At 41.1% G+C, this 17,727-nt stretch overlaps 2 protein-coding genes across 4 annotated transcripts; both read right to left on the bottom strand.

The window, feature by feature from the left end:
* Window positions 1-2,976: 2,976 nt before the first annotated feature.
* On the bottom strand, window positions 2,977-4,123 carry LOC306931328 (uncharacterized protein). The gene is made up of 2 exons (XM_079512677.1): window positions 3,780-4,123; window positions 2,977-3,496 (listed from the first exon to the last, which is right to left on the bottom strand). The coding sequence occupies exons 1-2, from the start codon at window positions 4,103-4,105 to the stop codon at window positions 3,256-3,258; spliced, it is 567 nt and encodes a 188-aa protein (XP_079368803.1). The 5' UTR covers window positions 4,106-4,123; the 3' UTR covers window positions 2,977-3,255.
* Window positions 4,124-7,872: 3,749 nt separating this feature from the next.
* LOC306931738 (protein brambleberry-like) lies at window positions 7,873-12,938 on the bottom strand. 3 transcript variants are annotated; one of them, XM_079513317.1, is made up of 10 exons: window positions 12,795-12,938; window positions 12,305-12,541; window positions 10,540-10,762; window positions 9,929-10,021; window positions 9,501-9,716; window positions 9,262-9,396; window positions 9,061-9,140; window positions 8,772-8,834; window positions 8,591-8,681; window positions 7,873-8,177 (listed from the first exon to the last, which is right to left on the bottom strand). In XM_079513317.1, exons 2-9 carry the CDS (start codon window positions 12,533-12,535, stop codon window positions 8,601-8,603), a joined length of 1,122 nt encoding a protein of 373 aa, XP_079369443.1. In that variant the 5' UTR covers window positions 12,536-12,541; window positions 12,795-12,938; the 3' UTR covers window positions 7,873-8,177; window positions 8,591-8,600. The 3 variants fall into 3 exon arrangements, with proteins under 3 accessions (XP_079369443.1, XP_079369444.1, XP_079369442.1); XM_079513318.1 differs by having other exon boundaries at window positions 12,897-12,927; XM_079513316.1 differs by having other exon boundaries at window positions 12,752-12,910.
* Window positions 12,939-17,727: the final 4,789 nt, after the last annotated feature.

Below are 17,727 nucleotides of genomic sequence, written 5' to 3'. Positions count from 1 at the left end.
ACTAATGTTTTAACATATAGGCATGAAACAACCACTTTAATCAGGCGCAGTACTGTTTCCATAAGATTGCATTTGGAAAACCGGGGAAAACATGGTACTGCCTATGTTAAAATGTTACATATGCCTATATTAAGTTTATCAACTGTATCTGGGTTCTGATACCTTTACTTTTTGGAAAAAATACTGCGAAAGGGGTTTAATCCACTGTTTGTGGACAGGCTCGACGACTCCATTTCGATCTGTGCAGGGATGGCTTTCCGCGGAACCTCATCTTGGAGCTAAAGCGTAGATATTGAGGTTCCAAACGGAGCTAATTGAATATATAGGTGGAGATTGCCAGAGGTACCCTGGTGCCTCATGCTCACCTGGTAGAGGGCACACATTAATGCTCAATCCTTGCACAGCCGGCCCCGAGTGGAATAGTATGAGCGTAGACTCCCATTGTAACAATGGAATATGGAAGTGCTCATTCTATCTCAATGGGATAGTTCCAATGTTTGGAACTAGCCCATAGGCACCCGCTTTAATTGCGGCAAGATCAAAGCGTGTCGCCACTCTCTTACTATTCCACTCGGAGCCGGCCTAAGTTCGACTCCAATCTGAGGCATTTTTCTGCATGTTCTTAACCCATCTCTACCCAGCCATTTCATGTCTCCTCTCTTAACTGTCACTATCAAATAAAGACTTGAAAATGCCTATAGCCTACAATTAAGTTAGCTTAGTGTAGTGTAGCCTAGTTCCATCTATCTATCTATCTATCTATCTATCTACTTATTTTCTTATTCTTCTGTCTGCTCACAACGTTTTGACACTGAATTGTTTGTGTTTTATTATCTGCCTATAGAATGAAGAAACTCTAAAAGCCTGTACTCAGGAGGATGCCCCAGCTAGGATAAAAAAAGTGGAGCAGCTAAAGGTCCAGTCGCTGGAAAATAACCTTTACCGAAAGCTATAGTGAACATTGTGAAGCAGAATAAAAAGGTCATGTTGAAATGTAATCTACTAACTAATCTATTGCTTTCAGTTGATTTTGAAATCTGTGTTGTAATTCATGCCCTCGCTGTTTTTGCCTGATTCACTGCCTATTTTGCTATTATTCTAATGTTGTTTTATGTTTTTGCTATTATTTTAATGTACGTTTTATGCTTTTGCTTTTCTTTTTTCTCATTTTTGCTGTGTAAAGCCTTTTTTTCCAAGACAACTGCGGATGTAACTATTCCAAGTCATTTAATCAAACTGCAACCAAATCATCAAGAAAGATTTAGTTTTTGACCTTTTAAGAGAATATATTGTACAAGATTGTCAAATACAACCAATTACAAAGAACAATAACATTTGCATGAACTGAATTTGATTAAACAAGATGTACAAAAGTATTGGCATCAAAATATACTTACAGTACCAGGGTACTCAAATTGTGTCAAGCTTGTTAAATAGCACAAGCTCATGTCCTGCCCTGTAATAGGCTTTTTTTCTTTCGAATAGTCGAAGTATGACTATGACATAGGTAGGACTTAAGTGTTTAAATCTGAAAAGTAACAAGTGACCAAAGCTGTCAAATGCTGTAATTGTAGTGGAATAAAAAGTACAACATTTGGCTCTGAGATGTAGTGTTCCCAGGTTGTCAGAAGGTGGCATACCCGTCTCCTGTTCTGGTTCAGTGTCACATAACTTGGTACTGCAGCGGATTTGAACAGGAATGACAAATAACACTTTTGTGTGTGTTCCCTGTTCAAATATGCTGCTGAATCAAATGAAGCTATGGGAACCTGAAACAGTTATGCCACCTTCTGGAAGCCCAGGACTGGCGTTATGCACAGAGCCTATTATAGTTGTATCTAACAAACCACCTGTATAACTTTGGTAAATGGTCAGCAGCCTAATGTCAAGTGTACAATGACAATAAAAAGCTATACATGTCAGAACACTGGACTGCTGTGGTCCTTAACACTGTGATGCACTTTACCCTTACTGTTATGCAATCCATGTTGCTTTTCCCCAACAGCTGTGCAACATTTGTATACTCTTTCTTTCTCCAACTAAACAGGATATTTATTAAATAAAGCAATGTTGAACTTTGGCAGAATAGTATAGGACAGTGGTTTTGAACCCTTTTCATATCAAGGTCCATTATTTATTCAGCATCTGAGCCATGGACCATTTGATGACATTTAGCTGTTAGCTGTTTTTATACACCATTTTTCTACACAATTCCATGCTGTATTGATGTTGGTACCATTAGGAGAGATAACAGGCAAACGTTGATCAAAATAACAATTCTTCTACATTCTCTAATTGTGTAGATGTTTAACAATAATTTAACTCTTGAGAGCGTAAAATGAAACCAAATGCATTCTTACAGGTCCATTTGGTTTCATTTCATACTCTCAAGAGTAAAAGATATATAAGGGTTAAAGATCTAATAGTGATTTGTTTTGGTTCCACTGAAAAATCCCATAGAGAATTACAAAAATATTTATATAAATTATTCTAAGCTAGAATCAAGCCATCCAGGATCCTGGTGATTCATGACCATAAAACATTTGATTCTGTAAAAAAGGCAATGTTTCAGTAGAACCAGAAAACCACGCCCACTGCTAGGGCATAGCAGTGTGCGTGGTTTTCTGGAGGATATAGGCCTAGGGCCTATACAATAGCTACCTCTATAATTATATTTAAGTCCAAATATTGTCCATCTTTATGTTGCTTTTGTGCCAACCAGAAGTGATTTCATGACCTCTCACTGAATGGCAACGGACAAACCTAAACTATTTTTCCAGATTCTGCCAATAGATTAACCACTTAAGTCCTATATACTTTGACGTACGACCAATTGCAAAAACAACTACATCTACAAGCTCACAGCATGTTGCATCGTGAGGCGCTATGAAGTATGAACTACTGTATTTCCAAAAATATACTGTAGGTCAGCAATATCAGTGTAATATATAGTATATCTATTTTACCAACCGCCAGTTTGATATAAAGGCATTTCTCTAGTGCAATATATATAAATATTGCATATTCAGGACTCGACTTGTATCATACGCAGGTAGCTGCATAACCACCCAACATTTGAGTGGAACATCGTTCAGGAATTTTGTGTCTCATGCAAAATAAATCGGGCTTAAGTGGTTAAGTGTGCATACATACTGGTACCAAAACATCTGAATAGTGTTGCAGTACAATAATCTGACTGTTTCAAGTAGACAGTCAAAATGAGACGGAGTTCCACCTCTCCGGAGGTCTCAAATGTCAATGCAGGATGCGGTGAAGGTATCGCTCTGGGTCTTTAGCTCTTCCACTCCTTAACCCTGTCCTGGATGGTCTCTCAGGGGTCCCTGCTGGTCTCTGACTATCTGTGGCCTCGGCACCTCCTCTTTCTGTCCCTTTCAGCGTCCATGATTGTGGCTCTGGGTTACCATGTCCTCCTCCCTCTGAGTTACTGTCCTCCACAGGGTCCTTTGCCTGGCTGCTTGGTGAAACCTCAGCAATCCTGAACAACAAAGAGACTTTTGTTGAAACCTTATTGTATTAAGACTCAAGAGGCTTTAAAAGCCAATGAGTTCAGGCAGGTATTGAACTCAATGTTAAGCTTAGATTGTTCCAGTGGCGTTATGTTCGCAATTTCATAAGGTTTACATAAGTTCTCAGAAGATCTCACGTATTTGCTTAGCTTACTCAGCAGGCATTCAAAAATGTGCATGAGACTAATTCTGCATGCATGAGCAGCATGCACATGTTGGCATGCACAATCATCGGCCTCTTAGCTTTTCTACCTGAGGTGATTGAAGGCTTGCATCCAGCGTGAGCCCAGTGCGTCTCTCCCCTCGGCTCTGAGGCCCCGCCGCCGGCTCCGGGCCCTCAGCCCTATCAGTGCCTGAGCCAGCTCAGCCTCGTCCCTGTGGCCCCAGACCAGCTGGGCCCTCTGCTCTGCATCCTGGTCCCCCGCCACTCTGAACAACCTCTGAAGCTGCCACAGGTTCACTCCGCCGAAGATGTTCCCCGAGCCGGCCTTCCTGCCTCTCCGCTCAGCAAGACGCCACGCCACCATGGCGGGACCAGCCACCGTGGAGGACGAATGAGAAGAGGCCTGGGTGTCCATCCTAACCACACACTGGCTCTGCTCTGGTGGGGAAATTAAAACAAGACAGAGGAGGAATTATACAAAGTAGGGTGACATTGATGACATCACGATGAGGACAAAATCAGTTGAGCTGTTCCTGAGAGCTCCATTAAAGCAACCATATGATATGAAAGCCTGATTGTTCAAAATTGGTTATTTGTGGGGATAGAAAACACATATGGGAGCCCCAAAAACACAATTGAATTTTATGGTATAGATCCTTTAAATAAATACTTTTTGAAATGTCTATGGGAAAAAAGCAATGGGAATTATTTCCTGGGCCTGGCGTCGACATGAAAGGGGGCGGGACTGCGACGCTCTATAGGGCCTAGTCCATATCACAGTTACCAACGTTCAGCCCAGCCATAGCAGCCTAGGCAGTGGCTCAGGAGTTAGAGCAGCCACTTGGGAATTGGAAGGTTCACAGTTCAATCCGCAGTTGCCTCTACAAGTGTCAAAGTGTCGACACTAACCCAGAGGGCAGCTAGACACTGAATCGCTAACTGCTCCCAATTAGCAGGTTGGTGCACTGCATGGTTTCCTCTGCTGTGGATGTGTAAATGTGTGTGTGTGAATGTAATGCACATTGTAAAGTGCTTCGGATAAAGGTGCAATAAAAAAGAAGGCACCATTGAAACCTTGAAAAAAATAGATATGCTGCTGGTACCACTTTCAACCTTGCATCCCTAATTTGACCAAAAACTGTCTGCCAAAATAGCAGATCTACATGCTCAGTGTGCTGTGCGCTTGTAGATCTCCCATTTTAAGGCCTAGGCCGGCCTAGTGGCCCGGGCACCTAGGCTTCTAATGCAGCCTGACAGCGCATCGTGGGTTCGAGTCCCGATCCTGACGAACTGTCACTCCCCGTCTCTCTCTCTCCTCGTTTCCTGTCTGCACTTACTCTATCAATAAAAGGCAAAAAGCCCCAGAAATGTAATAATCTCCCCTTTACACTATTCGCCTGAATCGCCATAGGACAAAGCAAATAGGGCTTATTGTAAGTAGTGAGAATACAAGTGATGGATAAAAATTGATATGTTGTTTACACATCATGTCAAGTTTGACACTTCACCATATCCTGTTTGTCAGCAGAGATAGGCCCATATCATCGAGGCCTAGGTCCTGTTTCGGTGTTTGCACCATGTTTATGACCAAAATATGTTTTCATCTCATTCCCATAATGTCATGTCACTTTGTCTCCGTTCTGTTGCCTATTTTATCAGTAATAAGATACATTTCTGCCGCTCGCTGTCTTTCCCCAGTCAGTAAGCTGGCTATACTGTAGGCACTGTTTTTAATTCTGCACACAGCTGCCATTCTTATCAGGCCCGTGACCTTGTTGAGAGTTGAGGATCCATTAACTCAGTGAAAGGGTAGGTGCAGGGTGAGAGAGTCAGGCTGCCAGGGCAACGCACCCAACTGAGGAGTCGACACATTTCCTATCTTGTGACGGCTACGTCACGACGCCTTCACCATCATCAATGTGCTGGACCAATGAGCGCTCGCCAACCATCGCCAACCGTGGACCTGGTCATCCGACATCGCGGACATGGAATCATCTCCAGCCAATGATTAATGTCAACAAACTAACGTCATCTCCAGTACTAAGCCATGAACAATGATCAGAAGAAGAGAATTCGGTGTATCCGAAACACATTTCTCTGTAAATTGACTAATACCTACTAAAATATTGTTTAAACCTTAAACACTTCTCCTAAGTTTCTTGCGTCTGCGTCTTCAAATTACTTTTTAAGGGCTTTCAATTTTTTATGATTCAAGAAGCTGTCTTGGTAAATTCAGGATTTAAAGGGCAATTCACTCATTTTAAAGGTAAAAGACAGCACTACATTTGGGTTTAAGTTTGGTCTCATGTTCAGTTCAGTTTAGTTTATTTTGGTCAAAGAATTGAACATTGAATACATTGATTACATTTCATTATAAATTAGTATTTAGACCAAAAAGGTATAGGCTGAAGCCAGTGGCTTATTTTGCCTATCCTATTTACACCAACAGAAATAATAATATATACAATACATCTAACACACAAGGGGGGGGGGGGGGGGGGGGGGGGCAGAAAACAAACAGGGGAAAACAAACAAAGGAAAAAAGAAAATACGAACAAAATACAAACAAACAAAATACAGGAGAAAAAAAAGAAAGAAAAAAAAAAGAGAAAATAAGAAAGAAGAGAACACAAATTTGATCACTCAGAATGTAAATAAAGGTTATTCTACAGTTTTAGCATTACTATATCATGAGTATATACTAAATAAGTTATGATATAAAGATGGCAAACTATATTGTTAAAGTTTTATACTTATCTATTATTTTTGATTTATACATTCTTTTAAATGTATAGATTGAACTGCACTTTTTTAGTACTTTTTTTGTCCAGGCCGTTCCACAGATTCACCCCTCTGACAGTTATACATCTCCTTTGTTTGTTCTTACCTTAGTCCCTTTAAAGATGCCAAATCCCCTAAGATTATACCTACTATCTCTAGCCTCAAACAGGTCCTGGATACAGCCCGGAAGAAGTCTGTTATGCGCTTTGTACATTATGACTGCTGTTGTGAAGTCTACAAGATCATGTAATTTTAGTGTATGTGACTGTATAAAAAGTGGATTTGTTGGTGCATAGTAATCGGCGTGATTTATAATTCTGATTGCTTTCTTTTGAAGTAAGAATATTGGGTTGATGTTTGTTTGATAGTTGCTCCCCCATACTTCCACACAATAACTGATGTGCGGAAGTACGAGGGAGCAATACAGTAAGTGGAGTGACTTCTGGTCCAAAATTGGTCTCATCTTGTATAATATAGCAATTGTTTTTGAGAGTTTGGTTCTTAAATTGTTTATGTGAGATTTCCAATTGAGTTTGTCAATTCTTTAAAACTATTAAAGTATTCATCTTGGTATCAGCCCATACCTAACAACAAGTAAACACTGTCAGGACAACACACCTTTTCATGGAAGATGTAAGACCACATATTTCATAGAAAATCTGACTTTCACATTTGATAGTGTAGGCGAGTCTCTCAATTGTAAGACAGGAAGACAGGTTGAGAGAGAGGGAAGTTATGTAACTAACTATTATGCAACAACAGCATGATAGATGTGAGAACCTATACTGTACACAGTGACTAACTTTTCATTTTTTTTTAAAGGTTTAAAATACTTCATGGACAATGCATTGATAATATGAAAGTTTAACCTTTTGAATTATATTACAGAAGCAAACTTTTGCACAATTCCTTTTTTTTCCTTTTCGAAGGAGCTGTTGATTGCCTCAGAGGCACAGAGGAAACAGAGCCTGTTAAAGCTGTACATGTAACTAGGTACCATTATGCCTTTCAAACCAGTCAGGAACGGCATGTTATAGGAATAGGAACCCTCCTATTTAGTCAATTGTGTTACAACAGCAGACAGAATTCCTGCCCATTACTTGCATTCAGGAGTTGTGGCGGTCAAGTAGGGAGGACCATAGACATAGAAAAGTAGACTCCTCTTCCGGCACTCTGGCGGATGCTCTCAAGTGAGGGCAAGCTTCCGTGTGGGTGCCAAATAAGAAATAACAATGAAAAGGGACGTGAGTCACATGACTGGAGGCTGCCACGACACTCTAACTATGGCCGCACTTCCGCCCTCTGTGCGAGACAGGTCACTCCAGTGAATTGCAGCAGCGAATGAGCATCTACCTTTCCATGTCCATTATTATGCAATGATGTTTTCTAATGAACTTGAAATACTGAAGCAATAAAATCTTTAATAAAAAAGTAAAAACTGTCCAAGACATTTCAACAATCAAGATAAAAGCAATGCATGTTCTCAAACATGTCATAAGCAACAAGGTTACTGGGGTTTTAGTTTTAGGAAGCAGACTAACCTTTAGCAAGGAAACTACAGCAAATATCATTAGACAGTTAAGGATTGACATAAGAGGTATAACCTCCTTCATGTAATCTGCAGAAGTCCTGTCCTTTCGCAGCCCTCTTCTTACAAGCCTTTCCAGTCTTTGTAATGCCATTGCACAGCTGACGGAGACAGAGAGCTACATCAGGAAAAATAAAAGATGACATTAGTACATGGAACAAAAGCAAACTACACAATGAGTAATGAATTATGACTGTTCTGACAACCCTGAAAAAAAGTTGGTGATGACATTAAGATAAAGGATAGAGTTTGTACAACAGATGGTGCAACTATTCACAATTGTAGTTCTTCCTTGGCCTACTGGGAGTGTGCTTGCAAGTTTCATGCCGGGGATGAGCTGTTCATGAGAGCAAACTATGGTCTGCATTTGCCACGGTTCCCACCACTTCCACCGGCATGGAAACTGGAAGCTTCATGCTGAAAAGTTATAGACTGGATAATATTGGACATGTTTCTAGTGTGATCGTCCTTTAGGGGCCGAGTTATACATATATACACACACACACACACACACACAACAAAAGAACTAACCCATTGCTGGTTAAAGACTGATTAGGGCTAGGACACCATCTGCATCAAAAACACTTCCCAAGTTTCTTAAGTACACATCTTCCACGAGTGCCTTAAAGAGAGAAAAAAATAAAAATAAAACAGAAATGTGCATGAACTATAATATATACAGTATATACATACATACACACAGTACACTCACCATGGACTGGCTGAGTGGGCCTATGAACTTTGGTGTGGATCGACAGCGTAGCTTTGAGAATACCTATACACAAGAAAAATCACTCGTGTAAAGTGAGGGGCACGATTATCATACATAATCACATTCTGGCCATTCACTTTTGGTGTCCTCACTTTTCTGTCCCAACCTTTTATTCTCACTTTTTAAGCCCTCGGCCAATCAAATCACTATGGGGAACACACACACACAAAGCTGGGCATAGGCCCCTCAAAAAACATGAGGCATGACATGCATTTGAAAGTTTACACACATTCAGTGTCCTGCTGCACACTATTGAGACAGCCGTCTTGATCCAGCAGATCAGGTGCCAGGGATCCATCCGGTTCATCTCTGAAGATGAAGAGATAAGATAAAGAAATTAAATAAGATGCAGACAATCAGATAAAACCAACAGGCAGTAACTTTGTCTGGTATGCTTGTGCCAACCCTAGAGAGTTATCTGCAGCCTCACCGCTCTGGTGTAGAGGATCGACATCGATGGTAGGATCATGCTTCTCTGCTTCCACAATTTCGCATGGGGGCAGGCTGGCTGGCTTCACCTTGAGCAGAGTGTACGCCCAAAGCAGCCGATTCACACAGCAGTGACCTGTGCAAGCATGTCATACACTTAAGATAATTAAAATAACCAAAAAAAAAAAAAAAAAGGAGCCTCATCATATAATCATATCCATCACCAATAGAAGTCCATACCCAAAGAAAGAGTAAGTAGCAACCGGCTGAGGCTTTTCAGATCCTGGCTAATGCAGTGCTGGTTGAGCAGAGCCACTGCATTAAGGGGCACAGTGAGCAGCAGCATGAACCGGGTGAAAAGGGGCCAGCCAAGGATTGCCAGTAGAACTGCACACAGTAAGAAATGACGTATTGTGTGCACAATGGCACAGGTCCACATGGCAGCTAGTCTCAGACCTGAAATCACAGAGGCACAACAGAAAAGTGTCTGAAAATACACATTTGGCCATATTGCAGGTTTCATTGATTTGCAGGCCAGTGCTTGTGAGACATGTCAGGCAGAATACTCTTACTGCTGGTTATGATATCAAATGGGTATCCGAGCCCCATCAGTCCAGAGAAGTTGCATCGTCACAGTGACATTTTCGTAAAATGGACGAGATTCTCACCTGCCCAGCCGAGGTAGCCCTGGATGATGTGAAGCCGCTCTTCTAGACGGTACTGCATGTTGTCAAGGTGGTGGCACACCAGTGTGCCATTCTCTAGAGGATGCCATGAGACAGCAAGTGATATACTTTGCTTGTACAAATACACCTACTAGTCAAGGTAAACTTTATTGTCGACAAGGGAAATTTGTCTTGGGCTTTCACCCCAGCTACAGCCACACATAAAATATCAATGACAGACAAAAATACATTACAGAGGGAGACACAACATTACATCATTGCACACATGATGTGGATAATCTAGCCTCACACAGTTACTGCTGTTTCAGAGCCTCGTTCAGCATCTTGGTTGATGCTGGTACAAACGATTTTTTAAATCTGATGTACTTCCACTTTGGTTCTTTGTATCTTCTCCCAGAGGGCAGAAGTACTTACTAGCGTAAGATAACTACTTTTTTCCACTGCAACTTAAAATGACCACCTGCTAAAGCGTGCCGAGTTAAGCATGCTTTGCTTCACTCAGCCATGTGAATGTAAAAAACTGTGAAATCTGTAAAGTCAAATCGGTGGTCAAACCGAGTATTTTGAATATCCAAAGATTCACACATTCTCACCCATCCTCTGTGTGATGACCTGAATGAGCTGTGCAACCAGTTCCTGTCCAGAGGCGATGAGGGCCTTTTCTTGGCTGAGATGCTTCAGGTTGGAACTCAGGGAACTCTGCAGCTGCTCCTGAACTTTCCACAGCTCCCCCTGTTGAGACTGCAAAGCACTGTGGCCCTGCAATAGCTTGTCCAAGGAGGCAGAAGTCAGCTCCCTCAGCTCCAGCTGTCCCTCCTGTTATAATGGAACGTGGACATGAGGGAAGACATACCATTACAGCTTGCCCTCCAAACAAATGTGCAAAAGTCAACACAGCAACTCTACCTTCAAGTCATTCATTGCATCCAGTTGGCTGGTAGCTGTGGAGATTAGTGCGTTGACAGTCAGCTCTGCCCTACGGCGGAACTGCTGCTGGCGAGTGGCATAGCACACAGAGCGTGCTCGACTGCTCACTATGTGGTATGCAGTCCACTAGCCGCAATTTGCAACTCTAGATTTTTTTACAATGGGATGAATCTAGAGTTGCAATACCCTCCATTGACTCCCCACTCATCATTTTGCGATCTGCTGGTCTTAAACGACGTTAAACTCACCAACATTGCAGCTGTAGTCCAAGCTTGAATTTTGCTCTTGCAATCTGCAAAGCTTGTTTTTCATAAAAATCCCCCGTAGACATGTTATGAGCTACTTTCTGTCCAAAATATTCCACAAGTGATATTCCGATCCGCCATTTTGTAATTCTGCGACGGGCCGTAAAACAAGACGTGAGGGGGAGAGCTTGTTTAATAGAATCTTACCTGCGCAGGTAAGACACCCAAAGAAGAAGCCGACACAGCGCGACGCCCCGCCACGCACGGCCTTCTATTAAACAAGCGCTCTCCCACACGTCTTGTTTTACGGCAGGTTGAAAAAATACAAAATGGCGGCTCGGAATATCACTTGTGGAATATTTTGGACAGAAAGTAGCTCATAACATGTCTACGGGGGATTTTTATGAAAAACAAGCTTTGCAGATTGCAAGAGCAAAATTCAAGCTTGGACTACAGCTGCAATGTTGGTGAGTTTAACGTCGTTTAAGACCAGCAGATCGCAAACGCAAAATGAGTGGGGAGTCAATGGAGGGTATTGCAACTCTAGATTCATCCCATTGTAAAAAAATCTAGAGTTGCAAATTGCGGCCCTCCACCTCTGCCTGGCAGTTGAAAAGGACCACTCCTAATTTGGCAAGCTGCTCTTCCGACAGGCTTCCACAGGTTGACTTCAACTGACCAACCACCTGGGACACAACAGAACTTCTTACCAGTGATTCCCAAACCTTTCCATATGAGAAAATCACCACCCATCTTACCACTTAACATAGCAGCTGGGCTGTGTGTATTATAATGATCAAATTGATTGTGTTCCCGATTTGATTATCAAATTAAACATAGTATACCGGTAGGCCTACTTAAAGCTCTTTTTTACTTGTAACATCTAATTTTTTCTAGGTTTTAAAGAAAGAATTCTTAAGTGCCATTCATACTAGGAACCATGCATACATGCATAGACATGCAGGCATACATACATAGTAATGTTAACAAAGTCTTGTGTTCTGCCAATTATTTGAGAGCCCACTTGCAATCAATATACTCATATACAAATCACTGCAGCAATGCTAAAGTGATAAGGTACCACAGTGATTGATGGCGAACAGTGACAACAAATTTTGAATTCTTATGAGAACATTTTGATTTAGTTTGCTATTCTTTGCAGAATGCATTCCCTGTCAAAAAATACCTGTGAATGACAGATATCCAAAGGGCTGAGGTTCATCTGCCTTCTTTCAGACATTAACTTCTCATCTGCAACAGCCATCTCAAAAGGGACATCTCCTGTGTGTGTTTCGGGAGCTTGCTGTTGTGGTGTTGGAGTGGCAGCTGTAAGAGACTCAGTTTGCTTGAGCCCCTCAAATAATCCACTTTCTGCAGGACACTGCAACAACACGACCAGCAAAAAGAGATGCTTCATGGCGAGCTGCGAAAGAAAGCAATGTGCAATTAGGCCTGATGCTAACTTTACTTGAAGATGAACTACTGCTTCTACGATTGTGCCCTGCAGTATAAGGCTATGGGACTTTCGGTTTTAAATCTCAAATCGAAATCAGACCAGCCTCTCCTCTTTAGCGTATTTTAAAGCTTTTTATAATATATAAATATTTTTTCATCTTAAGAACAGTTTCTTTACCATTTGTGCTGTGATGTAGTGTGGTTAGAGTTAACAAACTTACAAAGGCTTAAACTCAGGTGAGGTTTAGTGAGGTTTGAGTTTGACACAAACTAACTAAAATGAACACGAGTGACCAGTTCCAAAACAAACTATCAGTTACTACCTTATCAGTGTGCACACAAAATAGCAGAAAGGAAAAGATAATGTATAGGGCACAACAGGTTTTTATAGGGCAAGAGCCAATCAGTGAACTGCTTACACCTGGGTAATTGGGGGTGTGATGTGGACATGCATGCACTACCCTGAAATAGTGAAACGGGACTGATGTCCCTGTTACACATGCATGAATGATGTAACATTTCCTCTGTGATAGAATGAAGAGATGATTGGCCTACTAATAGAGGGTATGATGCGCATGCATAAAGTGAGTTTATCAATCAGATAGAACGTTTCTCTCATCATCAGTAGCCTATATTAGTGATTTTCTGGCGCCATCTTCTGGCGAAACATGGGAATTCGTGTTTATTGATTGAATTAATACTTAATAACAATTCGTGAAAAAAGCCCAAGAAAGTAGGCTACAGTTCAATACAGGTCTGCTAAGCCTTAGTAAGACTGTAGGTGCAACTTCCCATAGACAGCCCATTCATCCAAACAGAAACGTCCTATCTAATTGTATTAAATAACTTAAAACTCACCAACATTGCAGCTGTACGGAAAACTTGAATTATTTTCTTTCTATCTGCAATGTGTTTGTTTGATAATAATCGACTGTAGACATGTTATGAGCTACTCCCTGTCAAAACATTCCTTGCAGATGTTTTTTAAGTGGTGCAACCACTTCAGCTGTATGAAATACTTGCCATTAATATAATGGTTGCAACTGTATTAATTGATTGCCTGAGTCCTGTGGTGGGCGTTCTGCTCTGGTTTTGGTGAAATCTTAAGTAGTTCCGGTCATTTTGTGGGGGGCACAGGGGGCCATGCAGTAAAAGTAAATTAATCCACAAAACTAATGTTTTAACATATAGGCATGAAACAACCACTTTAATCAGGCGCAGTACTGTTTCCATAAGATTGCATTTGGAAAACCGGGGAAAACATGGTACTGCCTATGTTAAAATGTTACATATGCCTATATTAAGTTTATCAACTGTATCTGGGTTCTGATACCTTTACTTTTTGGAAAAAATACTGCGAAAGGGGTTTAATCCACTGTTTGTGGACAGGCTCGACGACTCCATTTCGATCTGTGCAGGGATGGCTTTCCGCGGAACCTCATCTTGGAGCTAAAGCGTAGATATTGAGGTTCCAAACGGAGCTAATTGAATATATAGGTGGAGATTGCCAGAGGTACCCTGGTGCCTCATGCTCACCTGGTAGAGGGCACACATTAATGCTCAATCCTTGCACAGCCGGCCCCGAGTGGAATAGTATGAGCGTAGACTCCCATTGTAACAATGGAATATGGAAGTGCTCATTCTATCTCAATGGGATAGTTCCAATGTTTGGAACTAGCCCATAGGCACCCGCTTTAATTGCGGCAAGATCAAAGCGTGTCGCCACTCTCTTACTATTCCACTCGGAGCCGGCCTAAGTTCGACTCCAATCTGAGGCATTTTTCTGCATGTTCTTAACCCATCTCTACCCAGCCATTTCATGTCTCCTCTCTTAACTGTCACTATCAAATAAAGACTTGAAAATGCCTATAGCCTACAATTAAGTTAGCTTAGTGTAGTGTAGCCTAGTTCCATCTATCTATCTATCTATCTATCTACTTATTTTCTTATTCTTCTGTCTGCTCACAACGTTTTGACACTGAATTGTTTGTGTTTTATTATCTGCCTAGCTAGAATGAAGAAACTCTAAAAGCCTGTACTCAGGAGGATGCCCCAGCTAGGATAAAAAAAGTGGAGCAGCTAAAGGTCCAGTCGCTGGAAAATAACCTTTACCGAAAGCTATAGTGAACATTGTGAGGTAGAATAAAAAGGTCATGTTGAAATGTAATCTACTAACTAATCTATTGCTTTCAGTTGATTTTGAAATCTGTGTTGTAATTCATGCCCTCGCTGTTTTTGCCTGATTCACTGCCTATTTTGCTATTATTCTAATGTTGTTTTATGTTTTTGCTATTATTTTAATGTACGTTTTATGCTTTTGCTTTTCTTTTTTCTCATTTTTGCTGTGTAAAGCCTTTTTTTCCAAGACAACTGCGGATGTAACTATTCCAAGTCATTTAATCAAACTGCAACCAAATCATCAAGAAAGATTTCGTTTTTGACCTTTTAAGAGAATATATTGTACAAGATTGTCAAATACAACCAATTACAAAGAACAATAACATTTGCATGAACTGAATTTGATTAAACAAGATGTACAAAAGTATTGGCATCAAAATATACTTACAGTACCAGGGTACTCAAATTGTAAATTGTCAAGCTTGTTAAATAGCACAAGCTCATGTCCTGCCCTGTAATAGGCTTTTTTTCTTTCGAATAGTCGAAGTATGACTATGACATAGGTAGGACTTAAGTGTTTAAATCTGAAAAGCTATGGGAACCTGAAACAGTTATGCCACCTTCTGGAAGCCCAGGACTGGCGTTATGCACAGAGCCTATTATAGTTGTATCTAACAAACCACCTGTATAACTTTGGTAAATGGTCAGCAGCCTAATGTCAAGTGTACAATGACAATAAAAAGCTATACATGTCAGAACACTGGACTGCTGTGGTCCTTAACACTGTGATGCACTTTACCCTTACTGTTATGCAATCCATGTTGCTTTTCCCCAACAGCTGTGCAACATTTGTATACTCTTTCTTTCTCCAACTAAACAGGATATTTATTAAATAAAGCAATGTTGAACTTTGGCAGAATAGTATAGGACAGTGGTTTTGAACCCTTTTCATATCAAGGTCCATTATTTATTCAGCATCTGAGCCATGGACCATTTGATGACATTTAGCTGTTAGCTGTTTTTCTACACCATTTTTCTACACAATTCCATGCTGTATTGATGTTGGTACCATTAGGAGAGATAACAGGCAAACGTTGATCAAAATAACAATTCTTCTACATTCTCTAATTGTGTAGATGTTTAACAATAATTTAACTCTTGAGAGCATAAAATGAAACCAAATGCATTCTTACAGGTCCATTTGGTTTCATTTCATACTCTCAAGAGTAAAAGATATATAAGGGTTAAAGATCTAATAGTGATTTGTTTTGGTTCCACTGAAAAATCCCATAGAGAATTACAAAAATATTTATATCAATTATTCTAAGTTAGAATCAAGCCATCCAGGATCCTGGTGATTCATGACCATAAAACATTTGATTCTGTAAAAAAGGCAATGTTTCAGTAGAACCAGAAAACCACGCCCACTGCTAGGGCATAGCAGTGTGCGTGGTTTTCTGGAGGATATAGGCCTAGGGCCTATACAATAGCTACCTCTATAATTATATTTAAGTCCAAATATTGTCCATCTTTATGTTGCTTTTGTGCCAACCAGAAGTGATTTCATGACCTCTCACTGAATGGCAACGGACAAACCCAAACTATTTTTCCAGATTCTGCCAATAGATTAACCACTTAAGTCCTATATACTTTGACGTACGACCAATTGCAAAAACAACTACAATCTACAAGCTCACAGCATGTTGCATCGTGAGGCGCTATGAAGTATGAACTACTGTATTTCCAAAAATATACTGTAGGTCAGCAATATCAGTGTAATATATAGATCTATTTTACCAACCGCCAGTTTGATATAAAGGCATTTCTCTAGTGCAATATATATAAATATTGCATATTCAGGACTCGACTTGTATCATACGCAGGTAGCTGCATAACCACCCAACATTTGAGTGGAACATCGTTCAGGAATTTTGTGTCTCATGCAAAATAAATCAGGCTTAAGTGGTTAAGTGTGCATACATACTGGTACCAAAACATCTGAATAGTGTTGCAGTACAATAATCTGACTGTTTCAAGTAGACAGTCAAAATGAGACGGAGTTCCACCTCTCCGGAGGTCTCAAATGTCAATGCAGGATGCGGTGAAGGTATCGCTCTGGGTCTTTAGCTCTTCCACTCCTTAACCCTGTCCTGGATGGTCTCTCAGGGGTCCCTGCTGGTCTCTGACTATCTGTGGCCTCGGCACATCCTCTTTCTGTCCCTTTCAGCGTCCATGATTGTGGCTCTGGGTTACCATGTCCTCCTCCCTCTGAGTTACTGTCCTCCACAGGGTCCTTTGCCTGGCTGCTTGGTGAAACCTCAGCAATCCTGAACAACAAAGAGACTTTTGTTGAAACCTTATTGTATTAAGACTCAAGAGGCTTTAAAAGCCAATGAGTTCAGGCAGGTATTGAACTCAATGTTAAGCTTAGATTGTTCCAGTGGCGTTATGTTCGCAATTTCATAAGGTTTACATAAGTTCTCAGAAGATCTCACGTATTTGCTTGGCTTACTCAGCAGGCATTCAAAAATGTGCGTGTGGGCGTGTGCATGAGACTAATTCTGCATGCATGAGCAGCATGCACATGTTGGCATGCACAATCATCGGCCTCTTAGCTTTTCTACCTGAGGTGATTGAAGGCTTGCATCCAGCGTGAGCCCAGTGCGTCTCTCCCTTATATATATACTCTATGGTTGCTATCATCAGAGCAGACAACAACACACCCAAATTCACCCAAAGGAAGAAGCCGTTTATATCGCTGTTTATATAGTATGGTTGTGTACAATTGCGGAGTGAAAGGTTCCATATGGGGCTGCCTGGTGTCTGGACTGGCGCTGGCCTCCACGTTACGGCTGCTTAGACATGTTTCGTACTGGTTTCGCATCGCAACAAGGACCGGAGGCTAACGCCAGTCTAGCCCTGGTCCAGTGCTTACAGCGAGTCTCTCTCTGACTCGCTGTAAGCACTGGACCAGGGCTAACGCCAGTCCAGTCCATGGAACCTCTCCCTGAAGCTGCTACATTTAGAACGCTGGCA

This window comes from Electrona antarctica (assembly GCF_951216825.1).
Source record: "Electrona antarctica genome assembly, chromosome: 10".
NCBI classification, from domain to species: domain Eukaryota; kingdom Metazoa; phylum Chordata; class Actinopteri; order Myctophiformes; family Myctophidae; genus Electrona; species Electrona antarctica.
This window is presented reverse-complemented; position numbering and strand designations above follow the sequence as displayed.